Source organism: Gouania willdenowi, chromosome 3 (assembly GCF_900634775.1).
Source record: "Gouania willdenowi chromosome 3, fGouWil2.1, whole genome shotgun sequence".
Taxonomy (NCBI): Eukaryota; Metazoa; Chordata; class Actinopteri; order Blenniiformes; family Gobiesocidae; genus Gouania; species Gouania willdenowi.
In genome coordinates, this window is record NC_041046.1 from 33,818,637 (window position 1) to 33,838,241 (window position 19,605).

Below are 19,605 nucleotides of genomic sequence, written 5' to 3' on the forward strand. Positions count from 1 at the left end.
ACACTAGAATTAAATATGTATAACCATTAAATACAACATTTATACATAAAAATGTTGTTTAGAGGTTTTTGTAGTTTGCCTGATTACGAAGTCAAATCCGATCATGTTTAAACATATTTAATTCCTTAAAACTAAAAATAAATACATTATTGGTTAATACCATTTTAATAGGGGATATTTTTTAGTGGTTTCGGCTCACTTTAAATAAAACTCTCTTGTACGAGTATAAACAGAATAAACCACTACTACCATTGGTTTTATTTTAACATTATAAATCGGATTAAAATAATAATAATAATAATAATAATAATAATAATAATAATAATAATAATAATAATAATAATAATAATAATAATAATTCGGAAAACGGATTTATTTATTTATTTTAATTTTTTTGGGTACTACAAACTGTAATACAGTATTTTTCCTGTAAGCTGTTTGGTGCTTCTCAATGCCTAAAATGTGTTATGTAAGATCATAATAGTTATTTCCCTAACAATAAAAGCAAGAAAAATAAAATAAAAGCAGTTACCACATTTATAATGAAGTAACCCATATTTAGACCTTAGCGAGTTGCCGTACTAGAGCTGTGACGTATGTACCTTTGGAAAGCTAGGTGGTCTCATTAGCTAGCATTATTAGCATGGCAAGGGAGTCCTATACAACCAGATAGGGGTTGCTTTATGATCCATTTTCAAAGTTGGTAGTGTATTATTTGCACATCAGCAGGTTGGAGGAAAATGACGGATCTCGTAGATTCTCTGGCTGAAGAGGGCTGGTAGGTATCTCTATGCTAATGTTGGACTGCTAACTAGCTAGCTGTCTTACAATGATCGGTGCAGGCTAAAAACGATTAGCAACGTATTCCACAAAGTATAAATAATTTCCGAATTGTGTAGGTCTATTTAATACCTATGTGGGTATAATAAAATAATAATAATAATGCACATTTGTTCGTGGCGGTATTCATTTTAATATTAATATTAATCTTCACATTTTAACACCAACAGTTATTTCCAAGGTCTTTTACAGCTTTAGTTGTCTGGTAACAACGTCAAATTTTCAACCTCACCAGAAAAGCATTTTTCGGAAAATCATTACATTTTACAATACAGCCAAGTTTGTTCCTGCTTCCTACAGGCAATGCTCATTATATTGTTAATATAGCTAATACTATATGATTAATAATTAATGGATATTAAATATTTTAGTATCAGACACGTGCTGTTAATGCTGAAAGTGTTGAATTATATGCTGTTGATTGCAGCTATATATTAAAATGTAAAGCTGTCATCTGAAATCTTGTAGCAGTATGTTTGATTGTGTGTACACTGTACAGTATTTAATTCATGCTTTTTCTTGTACTTTCCTTATATGAGGCAGATGATAATCTTGATGCAGAGTAGCCATTTGTAGTTCAAGCTCATTTAATCCTTAAATACCCTCTAAAGTTTAAATGGTAAATTATTGATTTACTAAAAATGGTATGCATTTGCTGTTTTAAATTGTGTCTCATAGACGTAATTTTAAAAATATTGGATCAGATCATTCCTAAAATTTGGACAAGATTTAAAGGAGCATAGGGCAGGATTTGTGAAAAAATAAAAAATTCATTTGAAGTCCTTTAATGCTAATGGGTGATGAAGCATTCAAACCCAAAGAGAATGAGCCCACACATACATATGTGTACACTTGAACAGAACTGAGTGTGATGTGTTTTGCACTGCAATTCTGGGCCCAAATTTCCCGACGTGATGGCCGTTCTCGGTGGCTTGGAGAGGCGTCCTCACTGCATAAAGAAGAATAAGAAGTCGACTTCCAGACTGAAAAAAATAAAACGTGTTGGACCAAACTACTGTTTGGTTCCACGGAGGCATGCGCGGAGGTCTTGTAGTAGACAGTCAGTGAATAAATAACTGTGTCACAGTTGGAGTGCGGATCGGGCTGCAGTTTTTTGTCCTACCCGAACCCAACAGGCATTCGGATATTTATATCCAAATTCGACAGTTCAAACATAATTTTTTCCTCATTCAAATTACATATTTATGTTTGTTTTAGTGTTGAGCCTGCTTTTATTAACAACCATTAATGTTAACGTCAGATCAGTGCACGGGCTAACAAGCGAATGTCTAACACAAACAGGCACACAGTGCCCGCAAGAGAACCAGATGATCTGTTTACATAATGCATGCATCAAAGACAAGAATAATCCATGTTCTTGGGCAGAAAAAGGGTGGATGGCTTCAATGCTGTTGTCCTCTACTCCATGATCCTGCCTGCAGTGTTGAAGCTGCTGCAGCAGGAATGGAAAGTACGTTACGCGCAAGGACACCATGTGACCAAACCCGACCCCCAGTTCTAAATGTCTGTCCAAACCTGACCTGGTACCGTCGGATACCGTCGGGCTTTGGTCAAGTATCCATATTCTTGTCCAGATGTGTCAAACACAAGGCTCGGGAGCCAAATCTGGCCCTTTGAAGCATCCAATTCAGCCCGCAGGAGAAAGTGAAAATGACAGAGAAAACAAGAATCATTGTGTAAGTGAAAGTCAACAGTATTTGCAGAGGCTCACAGCTTACCTGGTGCTTATATCGCATGATTGCAGTCATTTTTAATGTTGAAAAACCTCAAAATTCTTATATAATTCTTAAATGTTCCTCTAAATATTGCATAATATTTCCCTTACTTAAATAGAAGATCTTGCTGGGACTTATATCTATCACTTATTGCTTGGATATTGTCAGTTTTTTTTTTTATACATATTTTGTGTTTTATGTATACATAGAAGCATAAACTATGTCACAATAATGTGGAAATTACTCATTTTCCTGCATAAAATCAATTTAATTTCTTATTTTTTTTCACCAGTTTTTTTCTGAATTTTTTTTTCGCATACCGTCCTTGTGGGTTACCGTTTGAGTAGGCTATATGTGTGCCACAGGCATGTTTAATTTTTTATTCGCACTATGCTGAGATACTAAGAGAAGAGTTGATTGAGCTCTGATTTGGCCCCTGAAATAAAATAAGTTTGACACTCCTGCTTTAGTCACAGTATGCTGCGATGCTAAAGAGTTGACGTGCGCCCCTGTGTCCAACCGTTGTGTTTAGGTCACGATACGATATATCCCGATATTAAAGTATAAGGCGATTTTTGCGTTCTTATATATATAATGACTTAAGAAACAACTAATCTGTAAATGTGTACACCTTAATGAGAACATTATGTATGAAATGTATTTTATTTGCATATTTTACACTCAAAACATTGGCTTTAACATGCCATGTGCCAACAACCTAAAATAAAAAAATGAGATACAATCTGCCTCTGGCTTTTAAATTAACTTTGACTTTAGTGTAACATGACTTTAGTGCAACTTAACTGAGATATATGCCTAGAACAACAAATAAATACATAAAGTTAGTACTTTCTTTTTAGATTTTATTGAAAAAACACAAGCTGGTCAACGTGACCAGGTTCAGCGCACTTCTTTATATAGTTACAATGTCTCCTACAGTGGAAAAGACTTCCCTGGTTAAATAAAGGTGAAAAAACAAAAAAAACAATTAAATAAAAAAAAATTGATATGGATGCATTTAGAATTGATCCGAAAATCGCGCAACGTAATATCGCGATTTAGCGCCAAATTTTTTTCAACAACCGTAGTTGTGTCATTATGGAGTCTTATTTCTTGATCCTGTCCTATGCTCATTTAATCCACATGTAAAGCCCATGAAAGCATTTTTTAAAAACTTTTTAAAAAAAAATGAACACCTTAAAAGCTGAAGGTATAGTTGCTCTAATGGCTACATTAATATACTTGCTCTATGTGACCACTTATCTGTCCTGTGTTATATTTATTTTCCTACAGGCATCTCACAGAAGAAGGCATTGCAGAACTAAAGGGATCAGCAGAGAACATAACATCCACTGACATTATTCGCATTGCACTTGATGTGAGTTTTTACATATTTTGTACATATAAGTTGTTTTTTTCAGCATGAAAACCTGTTGTCCTTTTTGTAGGTACATAACATACCATTGGGTTACAAATGGGTTAACCTGTACAGGAAGAAATCTGTGGGCACACAAATCTGTTGAACTGTATTGCTCTGTTTCAATAATGATTTTTGGTCATGCACACATTATCGTGTAGATGTCCAGATAAAGATTAAATCAAGCAAAACCAGAGAGCACTTAAGTTTCCGTGACTTAGATTGTTGCATGTCTGCGTTTGCCAAATGAGCTGCTCCAGGTCTGCCAGAGATTTTTAATGGTCTGTGAATTATTTACACAACCTCCTGAAAAGTTAACAGACAATAGTACATTTGTTGTTACACATATGTGATTTTAGTGAAGAATGCCCAGCATATGACCATATAGGGATGCAATATTGAGCATAACCAAACAATTTCACTGTTACAGCCAGTGTTTTTTTTTTTTTTTTTTTTCTAGGACTGCCTGATAATTTGTATAACACAATGTAAAGTTGTTTTCTGTCAGTTAAGACTTGTAAGCAATAAAAGCATAAATTAGGCCAATCATGATAAATTATTGCCAGAAGACATGGGAGACTGAACATTTGGGTGATGAAGTTAAAAGAAAATCTCTTTAGTTTTAAAGCAGACCAATTGTAACACATTCACATCCATATTAAAAGCCTTTATGAAATGATGGTAGTTAATGTAACAATTGGGACAAAGCAGACCTCTGATCACTCCTCTGTTTTGCTCCATCGTGTCTGTCTCTTATGAGAATATAAGTAAATGAACATTATCTGCCTTTTGTTAACATTCCATATGTTTTGGTCCTTTTGTTGAAAGGCCTATTATTTTCGAATCATTAAACTTTATTCCTTTTTAATGAATCTTTTGCAGAGTGATCTTAGGCCCATTGGAAGAAAATTTCTTCCATCTGATATCAATAGTGGAAGGACGGAGAAGGTGAGTTTAAATTGTGTTAACTTTCCGCTGATATAATTTACACCACAGCTCGATATTTTCCCTAAGTGTGCGTCAACATTAAGTGCATTCTCCCTTAGTGCCACTAGATGGCCCCAAACACTTAAGTTAGATAGAAGATGGGACTGTTGCTTCTTTCCAAGGTTACCAGAAAGAGATTGAAGAAGAAGAAGAAGAAGAAGAAGAAGAAAGAAAAAAAGCACAATATTAAAACGTAATTTTCTGTGTGCTTACATGCTGTTCCCTTCAGGCTCAGAATATTATGCCCACACATTATCCTGGGCAGTATACTCCCTGCATTATGCATTATTTAGTAGGCTTTAAGGACCTCAGAGCTTCCAAATGTCCAATTTTACAGGTTATGTGTAAATAGCAGTCTTTCATTCAGTAGCTCCTCTAATGTGTTTGAATCAATAAACATTTATGCATTCGTCTCTGTTTAAATTAAGAGTCTAGCCGTAATGGGATGAACTGGGTAAAATAAAGTAAAGGGAAAAAAATTGCAAAAGAGACAAATCTTTCCAAATCTGTCTTTAGTTTTTCATTCTACCATGGCATGATATCCATTTCACACATAGCATTTGTTGTTGTTTTTGTCTTTGCACCTGTCCAGTTGGAGGGTCCATGTGTTCTCCAGTTGCAGAAGGTGAGAAACATCTCGGCTCCTAAAGAGCATGAGGAGTCCCAAGGTGCACCACGGATGCTGCGTCTGCAGATGACAGATGGGCACACCACCTGTGTAGGATTGGAGTTTAAACCTCTATCTAAAATCAGGTAAAAAACGCACTTGTTTGTATGAATATGATGAATTATGCTTAAGGTGTACTTTAGGAAGGTGTTACCAATTAAATGGGGAGAAATTATTATTATTGTTATCATTTTGTCGTAATGTATTGTATTTACTTGTGGATTTTACAAAGTTAGCGTGTTAGATTGTGCACCTGTTTCTCTCCTTCACCTGATTGCCAGCACTCACCTTACCACATGCTCACATTTTCCCTTTATCTGCACATTTCTACTCGGTGGCAGCTGATCTAACAGTCCCGAGCACTAATTACATCTCCATCTGAGCAACGGTGGCCTTGGTGACTGCTGCCATGGCGACTAGCCCGTCTGTACAGGCGGAGTAGCCAGAATGTGGGCCTTGACTTCCTGATGGGATGAGGGGAGTGAACAGAACAATTACCCTCTTTATGAGCTGGCGTGCAAGCACTGGCTGACCAGTAGTGTTTCCTACGAGAGCATCCGCTTTAGTGAGCACGAGGCCATAAGTGAGTCGCCGTGAAGGATGAGATGGATTACAGAACTGCTGAGTGTGTGTGTGTGTGCGGGACATGACAATTAAGCAGTAAGAAACAACTCCAAGGGCAGATAGTGCTCTTACAGCACCGAGTGTGCAGTGATGAGTTGCGGCTAGCGTGTGTCTCAATTCGGCTTTTCCTGTCATCATGAGAACGCCATCCATCCCAGCGGTTTGGAGTGAAATCCCTAATTGTTGCTTTGGCATCGGGCGTCAGTAGCTGGAAATCCCTCTAAGTCCTTGTGCTTTCCTAATGAGAGAGGCAGAGGCCTTATCAGAGCTGATGAGATACACAGGCTTTTAATTTACCAAGAGGATGGGTGAGCAGCTGGGATTATTAATGGTCTCTTCTAGCCTTGCATCCATCTACTGGCATGGCTCTATCTCATTTTTGAAGTGGTATGAAATACACTAGGGATGGGGTCAATTATATTTTAAAATTACAATTCCGTCTTCAATTATTCATTTGTTCAATTAAGATTACATTGACCAACATTTTTTCCAATTATAATTATCATTTTTCCCCTGAAAGTCAATTACAATTATATTCTTTTTACTGGAGAGTTTGCCTTAAAAGAAAATAAGCACACTGAATAAAAATTTATTTGATACTTTGATCCTTTATACCCTTGGTTCCCAAAGTGGGGTACGCAATGGCACAGCAGGGGGTATTTGAGAGAGATGAAAATTAACAAATGAAAGCATTAAAAATATGGGCTTTTCTCTTTATTTTTAGTTAAAAATGATTATCACACTGAATATTACCAGAAACTTATAAAAACACCAAAAATAAGAGAAAAATATACTGAATAATAAAAAGAACAGACAACAACAAAATACACAAAATGACACCAAAAGACACACACTAAGAGAGAAAAATACTTACTATTACCAGCAACACACAAAACAACAACAAAGGAGAAACATAAAAAAATGACATAAACAACCAAACGTCAAAAACACACAGACAGAGATAGAATAATTGAAATATTACAACAACACACAAAAATAACAACAAAAACACACAAAAAAAGAGAAAAATGTATACTGAATAATAAAGGACAGACGAACAACAATAAAAACACACAAAATGATGATAGAAATGGGTTGGGGTTAGGGTGTGTTTTTGACTTATGTCTTAAATCAGCTGTAAAATACACAAAAAAAGAGAATTCCTTATCCATGAAAATATTGATTTACATGTTTTTAGTGTGAGTGTAGGAGCCTTTTTTCTGTCCGTATACCCCCTAGATTTCATTTTTATATTGATCCTGAAGACAGTTGACAGGTAAACTTGATATTAAACATATTTTAATAATTGCTAATTACATACAGGTATGTGTCAACCATAGAACTACAATGTGGTTCTGCAGTTTTGTGTTTATTTAAATTATAAATGACAGTTTTTATATAATTCCCATACTAATTACAATTACAAAGTCAATTATCTGAACGCAATTAAAATTCAATTATGATTACATCAGCAACAGATCTTTGAAGTTAAAAATACAATTATAATTATCATCATTGTAATTTAAATTACAGGATTACAAATTATAATTGACCCCAACCCTGAAATACAGCATCAGATGTGGGGCTCCCTGTGGGCAGCATTGTGTTCTAACCTTTGCCTGATCTTAACATTTAGTCACAAAATACGCAATAGATGCTCACATCCAATTATGTTCTAATGGTTTTTTTTATTATTGTTTGTTTTCAGTCTCAACACCCCTCCAGGAACAAAAGTGAAGCTTCTGGGAACATTGGAGGTTAAAAATGGCCTTGTGCTGCTCGATGACTCAAAGATCAGTGTCCTCGGAGGGGAGGTGGATCACATGGTTGAGAAATGGGAGCTACAGAGGGTGAGCATTGAAGTTTTAATGACGATTCCGCCTGTTCTGCAGAAAATACTGAATTTAATACAGATACGATGAGCGTTATTTCAAAGGATTGTACCTATTTCTAAATGTTTGAATCTTTACCTCCAGAGTCTGGCCAAACACAGCAGGAGTAACATCGGAGCCGAAGGCGGACCTCCTCCCTTTGTACCGTTTGGTCAGGTGAAAAAAAAAAACTGTTTATGAAAGTGAAAATAATGATGTCGGGGGAAGAATGCATTGCATAAATGAGATCACAGTTGTGCCACCCAGGATAAGTCAGGTGCTGCTGAATAATAGGACCCTCCTAAATACATGCAAAGGGGCAAACTTCAGAGTCTACTTCTGAGAGTGTCCCTTTGTTGTTTCTTCTGATCTTTTTTTGAACAACCATGTCCTCATGAATCTTTAAAGCGCATGACTCATTTTTAATTCTGCTTTGTTGTCCTGCTGCTGCTTCTGCTGCACTGTTCACTGCAGTCTAGTCCAACAACATGTAGTGCAAGCATTTTATTTTCATCAAGATTTGAGTTAAACGCCTAAAATGTCAAATTTGAAAATGTGCATTATCAAAGTGTTATAGTGTTCTCTCAACGACAACTCAATTACAATTACAGTGACTAGTATTTTTTCCTATTATAATTAAACTACAATTTTTTTTTATCCTGAGAAAGTCAATTACAGTTACGTTCTCAATTACTAAGGTTCAATTACAATTAATCACAATTGCTGAAATAAATAACCTAATAAAAGTGAACCTTCCCCTTGTGTTAGCTTTCTGGTAGCATCTCTAATGATAACTGGACCTAAATTAGCTGTAAAATACACTAAAAACAATTATCTATCATCTAATTTCTTTCCTTTTTATTGGTTACCTTATTAGGCTTCCTAATCAATGAAAATGTAGGTTTTAATATGTATTTTATTATGGTGTTGGCGTCCGAGCCTTTTTTTGTCAGTATACCCCAAGATTTCAATTTTTTAAAAGGTAAAATGTGGGAAAGCTTGATATAAACTAATTTTGATAATTAACTACATTTGTGTTGAACTGTACATGGAACTGTAACATGGTTCCCTAGTTATATTATAATTGTAATTGCCATGAAAATTAAATATAAAATATAAAAATTGTCAATGTCAATTATCTGAACTCAATTACTATTTTATTTTCTGAAAAAAATTATTAATATTTCTCAAAAAATTGAATTTTTAAAAATTGGTGTGGAAAACAGAATTTAGAAAAAAATTAAACGCATATGCAGTTAAATGTATAAAATATTTTTTTTTAAATCGTAAATCGAATCAAAATCGCAATATCAGGAAAATTGCAATTAGCTTTTTTTGTCAAAATCGTGCAGCGCTAATATGAAACATATTTTAATATTTAACTACATATGTGTAGAACTGTACATAGAACTGTAACATGGCTCCTTTGTTAATTGTAATTGCCATGAAAATTCTATAAAAATTGTCAATGTCAATTATCTGAACTCAATTACTATTTGATTATGATTACAACAGCAACAGATTTGAAAAATTGCAAATACGATTAAAATAATAAAAGCAATTACAATAGGGTCCTTCTGGCCTTCGGACCCTAATTTTGCCGTAATTGTAATTAATTATTATTAATGCGATTACAATTACAGTTGACCCCAACCCTGTTCTCTACCACTTGGTCCATTAAGCCTGTTGTCCAATCATTTGCAAAAAAAAGATTGTAAATCTATTTTCCTTTAGTAATATGTAATAATATAATTTACACAAATTTTACATTTTTTTTAAAGTATATGTTGCATACATTACAGACCATTAAATTAAATATTGTCTATGAAAACCCATCAGGAATATTAAGGGCTTGAATTGTTAGGATTTCTGTTTAAAAGCTCCTATTTCTGTCTGGCAAGGATCACAGCTCCAGAGCGAGATGCGTCCGTATCTACTTGACACTTGGATTTTAGGATTTCCACCCGCTCTTCTTTCCAGATTTGCTCAAGCTTTGTAAAGTTGGATGAAGAGCATTTGGGAATTATCGTTCAACATTCTGTAGATTTTCGGCGCAACTGTATCTCTAATGCCGGGTCACTCCAGGATTTAGTGGTAAATAAGTCAGCTTAAAGTGGGTATATATTCCTCCATCCCATGGTAATTGACGCTGTGAATGAAATCTGGGTGTGCGTTGTTCTCGGCTCTATTCTGTCAGTCTGTCAAGTCAACTTCTCGTAGTTCGTGTTACTCAGACACATTCTCACAGCATGGAGCCATCAGTAATGCACTCCACAGTGGGGAACCTTTCCAAAGTGAGCCGTAGGCTGTTTCAGTCAAACATTTAATTTAAGCTACTGTGTGCAGGTCTCATCTTATCAGGTAGTATCCTAGTATTAGTTTAATTGTGGTGAGGGTTCAGATGTAAACTAAATTTATTCAAACTCCAATCCTCAAAATATCAAGAATGATATAAGAATGTATATCATTTAGTTTAACCTGTTAGTGTGTAAAAATCTGTTTGCAGTCACATTTCCAAAAAACTATATTACAGAATAAATATCCTAAATAAAATAAATAAATAAAATGGTAATAACACTGCACACAAACTGGTAAAGATGCATGTTAGTCTTTCTATAAATAAAAGTATTGCAAATTTCTAATCAAGACACATTCTTTTATATGTTCTCATTTAGCCTCTAATTACTTTTAAAAAAATGTTTCAGAAATCTAAATGAATTTGTACTAAATTAATTTTACTTTGCCTTAATAATCATACCATAATCCCATCAAATACTGAGGATGATTTTAACATCTGTTTTAGTTCAGATTTGTGGTTATTTTATTGATCATTGGTGTATGTAACAGTTTTTGCATTGAAGCTTACTAGTTCTCATAATGGTCGTTAAAGTGCAGAAGTCACTCCGAAGGACCAAGCACAATCTGTTGTTTTTCCCATAGAAATGTTCCAGGAATGATGATATCGACAGCAAAGAGCTGGACCAGAGGAAAACCCTCCAGACTCACGTTGTTGCTAAAGCCGCTGATGAGAACGATGAGTTTGAAAAGCAGCGAACTGCAGCTATCGCTGAGGTGGCCAAGGCGGTAAACAAATGCTGGAATCAATATAGATTTTTCCTGTTTTTTCTAACATTGATATCTCAACCCGTGTTTCTCAGCTGATTTGGCTTCAGGTTTTGTCAACAGAGAAAATGTATTATTTGTTATTTCTCAATGTTTTCATCCAGAGACTCAAAATAAATAATTCAAAGTGAAAAAGTTATTATATTATCAATAGTTTGGACATTTTCTGAGGAAAACTTTTGGCACCAAACTATTGCTTCCTATTGTTGAGAGTAAGGATAGATGGCACTCTGTTTCATAAACTCCTTTCAAAATAAAAGCACAGTGAATTTTTTCCCCCTACTTTTTACATTGCAAATGCCCACAACTCGCTAAAAACACCCAATTTTGTGATTTCTGATTTAAAATTGTAAAATAGCATTACACCAATAAGAATAATGTGATTTTGCACCCACTGAGCATCATATCCATGCTGATATTTTAAAAGAAAGTATGAAGTTATTTCATACGCATAAACAAGGATTGCTGGTTTTTTTCCATACAGTTTATCTTATAAATTATTCATGTTATCATTTACTTTAACCCAAACCTTTATTTGTTTTGTAACACAAATGGTCAAGGTGTAATTGTTCCAAAATGGTTGCATACATTTGTTATGATTTAATTTACAATCACCCATCTGTGCAGTCGTATTGATCCTGATGTGTTAATGACTTTTTAAAATTCTTTTATTTTCTAGGGCCTCCGCACATTTGGTGGTGGAGGAAATGCAGGCACTAATTTAAGCAGTGCCGCCTCTTCTCGGAGCCGAGACTCATATCAACAGAGACGACACGAAGACAGGGTCGACCAAACAGAAAGCCGACAAGACGGAAACTACAGAGAGCTGGTGAAAAAACTAAACATTAATTTACATCAGAGATGGGCAACTTCTATCAGAGCGGATCCCACAAAAATGTGATTGTCTAGTTTGAGGGCCAAATATCAACATTAATGTTAGTATTTAGAATAATGATCAATCTGAGCATTAATGTAAACAAAGGGTTTTGTCCTTGTAGTCCTTTTGTGTGGGTTTTCTTGTTTTTGTTTCTAGACATTTGGTTTGTTTTTGAAATCATTTTGTCTATTTTCTTGTCAAAATGGCACATTTTTGTTGCCTTTTTGTGTGTTTTTATTGTATTTATGTGTTACTGTTGTCTTTTTGTGCAATTTCGTTGGCATTGAGTGTATCTTTGGAGTCCTTTTGTAGATGTTGTTGTTTTTGTAGTCATTTTGTGTATAAGTGGTTGTTTAGTGTGTTTTTGATATCATTTTGTTTTTTTTGTTGAAATTTTGTGGATTTTGCTGTCGTATTTTGTGTTTCTGGAGTGTTGTGTGTTATGTAGGGCTTCATATAACTTCCAACTTCATGAGTTACAATTTTGTTGTGGGGGGCCGCACAAAATTAGACCGAGGGCCACATGTGGTCCATGGGCTTGGGCCGCCAGTTACTTATGTCTGATTTGCGTCATATAAATGATGGCTCCGTGCGCTCTAATGAAGCATTTTTAATGTTAGCGTTGTTATTTTGAAGGTCTTCTAGTTTCCTGTTAATTAAAATGATTAGTTAATGGAATTAACAGTGTGTTGAAATGTGAGTTTTGTTTTGGTTTTTAGCTTGTCTGTGCTTCCTTGAACTCTTATTTCGTTGCAACTGTAGTAATATATGTGACTTTGTAAAATAGGTAAAAGTATTAGAAGCCTGTTCATGCATTACACATTTAACACATTAGTTAGTGGGACAAACATGGATTGAAATATGAGTTTTTAAGAAGATAATGCAGTTAATTTAGGTTTTAACTTAAACTTCACAGTTATCCCACAAGTAAAATGTGATTTGATAACCTTTGTTTTGTTTTCCTCACCTTTCATTTAATTGAATTCTTGTTTCTTTAGCAGACTGAATTGCAACATGTACCTCTCACACTGGCCTTTACTCTTTCTCCACTCTTGTTTTCTTCATTTTGTTGTTTTCTTTCCCCTCCCCGCCATGATGTCTGGTGGAAAGGTGGATGAGCGCGCCCTCAGAGACATCATGGAGATGGGCTTTAACAGGGAGGCTGCTCGACAAGCGTTGATGGATAATAATAACAACCTGGAAGTGGCTCTAAACAGCCTACTGACGGGAGCGTCTGGTAGCAGGTCTGGCACGCTGGTAGCTGAACCTAACAAGCCACAGCAAAGAGGTAAAGTGAAAACACACACACACACACACACACAGGCGCACAAGCCATGTTTCCACAACTTAAGGGTGATATTGCAAAGTGATGTCCAGGCCTCGTAAATACACAGTAATAATGATTAAAACTCCATTTATCTTGACCATTGCATGCACATTTGATTGTTTTCCAATACACTACACAATATTAAAGAAGGATAATCTTCTTGACCTGCAGTCAGTTCTTGGCAATTGTTTGGTGATGGAAATTAGCTTGCAGCAACTTAAAGGTTTTTTAATTCACCCTTAAAGGGCATGTTAGTCATTACTTTACCCTGGCTGTTTTAAAGCTGTGTTGTTTGTGTCCATGTATTAAGAAAACCCATTTGTGGAAAAACATTAGATTCATTTGCGGCACCTTTGAACTAAAAGTAAACATGGGTGTTTGTCCGTGCGTGCTCAGAAATTGCACAAACTGTAAAGGTTACGCCACTCAAGCTGTCTTTGTTGTTTTTTTCGGTTCTTCTCAGCCAGAGGAAGAGGACGAGGCAGATCCAGAAATGAAGACGAAGATGATGGAGCAGGAGGGAGGCCATCCGGTCCCAGCACTCTATTTGACTTTCTGGAATCTAAGATGGGAGTTTTTTCAATTAATGGTGTGTTAAATAATCCTTGTCCAGTTCTATTTTTGCACAACATATTGTTTATTAGCTCTAAATCAGTGGTTCCCAAACAGGGGTACAGGAGCACATTGCAGGGGGTACTTTGAAAGATGTAATTAATTTGAAAATATTCTAAAAATGTTCCTTGTTCCTTTTAAATTTTTTGAACAAATTCACCACAAACTAACAGTACTTTTGCCATTTTTTCACACTTTTGAAAGTTGGAGACAATAATGAACCACATTTTACAAAGGAGACCATATTTACTAACTATTGAAGTAATCACATAAAAGTTTTGAATTTGTAGATTAGCCTTAGGGAACCAATGTTCGAGTTAAGGGTTTAGGAGAGCCCGCTGTTCCACATGTGAAAAAGCATAGGAAATTATGGAGAGGCTACTAATGATATGAAGAGGGGGTACAGCTAGACTTTGGAACAGCCTACCCCTCCTTATCAGGACTTCCCCTACTCTTGATACCTTTAGAACTGGTTTAAAACCCATTTATATGCTGTGGCTTTTAAACCGGACTGAGAACTGGCATTATTGGTTTTGTCTTTTTATTTATTTTATCTCATTTTCTTTTACTTGTTTAAACTTTTATAACATCTCTACAGCACTTTGGCCAATGTCTGTTGTTTTTAAATGTGCTCTATCAATAAAATAGACTTGACTACACATGACTTGACAAAAATGCAAATACATGGGACAAAAAAGATTCGGAACTACTGCTCTATAGTATATGCATTGATATTTAAAAAAAACCTCAATATTGAGACAGTTCTGAGCAGTTTAGTGTTATTTAGGTTTGGTATAGCAATATATAAAATCAATAACGTTATGTCTTGGTTTGTCCTCAGAGCCAAAGAGCCAGGTACCGCAAAGACAACAAAACAAGCAGAGTTTCTCTGATTACTACACCAAAGATGCACCTCAGAGGTTTCCCATACATAATGAACATAGACAACAAAGGACAGAACGGCCACCTCGCTTCAACAAAGACACGGACTTTCCACAACCTGGCCACGAGCCTTTTACTAACTTTTCAACCTCCCAAACGCCGTCTCAAGGCCAGCCGTGGAGGGGCCAGGATAGGCGCTCACGTGTCACGGCAGACAGATTACAAAATGAGCGCAGAGAGCCGCGAAACGAGCAGGGTTTGGATTCTTCGGACATCACACATTTCCCACAGGCAAAAGAACCGCAGCAACAGCAGCACATTGACTTTCGAGAATCGAACCATCACCAATCCAGAAACGGAGACGGTGGCGCGAATACATCTGCGCCGCCCAACAGAAGAGGAATGAGGGATTCTCCTCCCATTATTAAACCAAGTCATGTAATAGGAATTGAAGTGGATGGAAGAGGAAACAACAGATATCAAGAACGGAGCGAAGAACACAACAACCGGAGGAAGGGAAAGTTTGACCGACCCAACTCCAACCACTTTGAGCGACAGAGAGACGAAGGACCTCCAAACTTCAACTTGAGGAGTGGAGGCTCAGGGCCGGCCCAGGATGTGCTGTTTTCACAGGGATCTGGAATAACAGCAGAAAATTTTCATTTTCAAAATGGAATTATTGAACATAGAAGAACTGGGCCCATCAAGCCTACAAACGCACCTTGTCCACCCAACAGGGAGCAACATCCTCCAAAGAGAAATTATTCCAGTCATCCGGGGCCTAAGAAAAGGCAAGGCAGAGGACAGGGTCCCCGAGGACTCGAGAGAGGTTATTTTGTGGAACATAACTGGAAACCTGGAGACCAATGTTTGGCACTGTACTGGGAAGATGGCAAGGTATAGCATTTTTCAGTCAAACAAAATGTATTCATATAGTAAAAAGCTGTTTTCTGCTTGTTTGACAGTAATAAAATGTCAAATAGATCATGTGATTGTTCGTATTTTGTTCGCATACTAATTGTACCATTTGAACAATGCGGGCTGACATATTGGTTTTCCAGTAATTAGAGTGTGTTTGTTTTTGTATTGTGTATATGAAGTTCTACCATGCCAGAATAGATGCTGTGCATCCGTCAGGCTCTACGGCTGTGGTCGTATTTAGTGATTACGGCAACTGTGAAGAAGTCCTTCTCCATAACATCAAACCAGTCTCTGCTGAAGGATTGGTAAGAACAACAACTGGAAACAATTTGTGTTTGTCACTAGGATCCAAAGTCTAAAACCTGATACCTGTTTCTTTAAATCACATAAGACTCTCACTGGATGTCCAATTGCAGGAGGAAGATGATGGTTACTACGATGGTTCACTGGAGTTTCGCCGCGGTGGAGATGGACAGCCTCGGCGCACAAGACCCACGCAACAGTATTATCAGCCACCCAGGGCAAGAGACTGACCTGCACACAGCCAGGTATATTAAAAAAAGCCCTGTTTAAAGGTGCAGTCCGCAACTCTGCTGAAAAAGTTGAGTTGACAGAGGCGATAGAACCATTTTGTCAACAAAAGAAACAGTGAACTTAACATGCACGCAGGCACGCACGTTGTGGATTCATACTTTATTTTGTTTTCTAGAAGGTGCTCCTCTAGTAAGTCATCATTTTGTTTGTTTTTTTTACAAAAGTTTTTTTTTTTTTTAAATTAAAGCAGCTTCTCAAATAAAACAATATATGTTTAGTCAACAGTGTGTCATTGCTGAACTGTTTGTTATATTATAATGGCTATGTTAAATGGCTAAATCAGGTTTTCTTTTGTAAATATTCATATGTACATAATATTTAAAAGTTGTATATTTTGTAAATGTTCTGACCTATTTTCTTATTTCTCCTTCCAACAGTTTGCTCGTCACTCATTGTTTCACCTTCTTCAAGAATCAAGAGTGCTTCCTGAGTTTTTACGTGTCCACATCATCGGGACATCCAGGACTTTTGAAAGGGCTTGCACATCCAACAAAATGAAACAACAAACTGACACACGGTCCCTTTTTGATTGTCAAAAAAACCCCAACCATATCTACTGTATATGTTGTGAAGATTTGATAACTGTGTGGATTCCAATAAATAATTATTAGTATGTAGCAGTTTTTTTTAATGTGTTTTGCTTTTGAATATTCATTTATATGAATTAGCTTGTTAGCTCCACAAAGTGTGGAAGGGGGATATAGGTTTGAGCTCCGTCTGAGGTAAAGTGGACAGCTTCTCTCAGAAACTGGTTAAGATACGATAACCAAATTCGGTGTGTGGCTTCAGGTATCAATACCTTGATGGAGTTTGAAAATGAAAAGCGCGCAATTATTTTTTCAGGAGTTATTGCCCTTGTTCCGTTTTTTTTTTTTTTTTGTGGGAAATTGTGACGACTGTCTTCTAGTTTTTCCTAATTTATGTGATTGTTTCATTTTCATTACATTTCATAGAAAATTATCTTATTTTTCTAGCTACTAACAGGATAATAGTGCAAAAAATTAATTCCAACGTATGTTAATAGTGCAAAAAACACAACAACATAGGTAAATAGTGCAAAAAATAAATTCCAACGTATGTTAATAGTGCAAAAAACACAACAACATAGGTAAATAGTGCAAAAAATCAACATAATAGTGCAAAATAAAAAAATACCAATATAGGATAATAGTGCCAAAAGATGTCTAAAATGTAACAATTGTCTTATTTTATGAAAATCCACTGCGCATTTTTAAAAATACATCTTATATATATATATATATATATATATATATATATTGTGTAACAAACCACAACCCCACATACACCAAATCTACAACATCACTTAAAAACATTTGTCACAATGTTTCAGTGAAAGTAAACATTTAAAGACGCTTAGTTTTATTCTAAAACTTTATCAGCATTATTTAACTTTAAATACTAACCATCCATTCTCAGACCCGCATGTTCCTGTTAAGTAATAACTACATCTCTCATATTATCTTCATGAATTTCAATCCTGGAAAGTGAATCAGATTTTAGATTGACCTCATTGGTGACTAGAGCTCCTGGGGCCCCTCACGTGGTCCATGCGTACCTAGTGTCCACAGGCACCATGTTGGTGACCCCTACAGCAGAGAAACCTATTTAAGGATTCTTGGATTTAATTTCAGGGAAAAGGGAACAACTTTTGATTATAGTTTGTCTAATAACATAATTACAAGATAAATATGAAGTATTTAATAATTTTCTTTTCTAAAATTAACATTTGGTATTAAATGAAAAAGTTAAAAAAAAAAAAACGGAGCCCCTCTCCTGAGAAGGTGGAGTCAGGCTAAACTCAAGCTCATATGTTGTGTTCTTTGAAGCAAATCCAAAGGGTAAGACAATCTCTTCCTCCTGTAATAGAGACGGCTACACTGCAAAGATATCATTTTGCACATTTCAAAGGGGGCTCCACGTAGCTGTTGAAGCGCAGCACACAACCTACTGTTAGAGATGCTGTGCGTGGGACAAGTTTTACACTCTAAGAAATAATCTCCACCTTGGCTCCAATTTCACTCCTACCCACAGCAGGAGACCAATGGACAATGCACCGGAGGTTCAGTGGAGAGGTCACTCTGTTATTTTGTAGCAGCACTCCAAAGGGTTTGCTTTATTTTCCAACTGAGGCTTGAGGCGAGCATAAATAAATAATTAACAGCTGGTAATATGGAAACCAATCCACCAGAGAGGAACTGAAGGTGAAGCTTCTGAAAGTGTTATGGGGAGCTGGCTGACACTTTGGCCGGATGATGATAAAAGATTGATTAAAGAAAAAAAAAAAACATCTTTGAGCATATTTAACTAGAAAACCTTTGTTATGATTCAACTTTGAATTGATGAACAGAAACATATTAGAGTTGAATCTTGAATCTCTCTGTGTTTAATGGCATGAAGGACAGCCATGACTCTGGGGGTGTAGAAGAGAAACGAAAAAATGGCTTCAAGACACTTTGTTCATTAGATTGGTTCAAGTATGTTTGCTCTCTGACTATTTGACAGCTGCCACCAATTACCAATGTGTTTATGAGGCTGAATTAAGAGTTCACATTTGTTATTACATTTGTGAGATGACACCGAGGCTGTGAGTGGATTATATCGTGCTTTTCCTGTTTAAATGACACTTCTACAGCCTTGGTGCAAATCGAAAGCTTTCATTACAGCAGCAGATCAACCAGCAATGTTTAGCTATAGATCTTAGTCATGTTGAGTACGACAAAACAGTCTGGGAATATGATTGGATTTAAAATGAAAGGATTTTCAGCTTCTCTGTGGCAACTTATATTTTAATGTTAGGATTTGCCGCCTTGAAGCTAAGACCTTGATAATATTGCAGAAAATGTTGGATAAAATGATTTATTTTCCCAACATATGGTATGTAATTGAACTTATTCTATTTCCATTACTGTCCTTCCCTTATTTCCTTTCGTATTTTCTTCTTTTCCAAACCTCCAGTCGCTCCTTCATACTTCACAGCGATTTCAGCCCCTCCCCCCTTAGCTTTAAAGGTCAAGGCGCAGGTCTCGCCAAAACCTCTCTTTATGACTCAAGATGGATCGATTCCTCTAGTCTCTGCCAGATTGGAATTCCCCATTACTCTGGAAAC

The 19,605-nt window shown here is 36.1% G+C and overlaps 1 protein-coding gene across 4 annotated transcripts; it reads left to right on the forward strand.

The window, feature by feature from the left end:
• Positions 1 to 583: 583 nt before the first annotated feature.
• tdrd3 (tudor domain containing 3) lies at positions 584 to 17,096 on the forward strand. 4 transcript variants are annotated; one of them, XM_028443039.1, is made up of 14 exons: positions 584 to 778; positions 3,870 to 3,954; positions 4,876 to 4,941; positions 5,573 to 5,733; positions 7,980 to 8,121; positions 8,248 to 8,319; positions 11,083 to 11,226; positions 11,945 to 12,094; positions 13,253 to 13,430; positions 13,933 to 14,058; positions 14,923 to 15,860; positions 16,064 to 16,189; positions 16,301 to 16,432; positions 16,856 to 17,096. In XM_028443039.1, the coding sequence occupies exons 1-13, from the start codon at positions 741 to 743 to the stop codon at positions 16,415 to 16,417; spliced, it is 2,343 nt and encodes a 780-aa protein (XP_028298840.1). In that variant the 5' UTR covers positions 584 to 740; the 3' UTR covers positions 16,418 to 16,432; positions 16,856 to 17,096. The 4 variants fall into 4 exon arrangements, with proteins under 4 accessions (XP_028298840.1, XP_028298841.1, XP_028298842.1 ...); XM_028443040.1 differs by having other exon boundaries at positions 11,083 to 11,214; XM_028443041.1 differs by lacking the exon at positions 16,856 to 17,096 and having other exon boundaries at positions 16,276 to 16,432.
• The last annotated feature ends 2,509 nt before the right edge of the window (positions 17,097 to 19,605 follow it).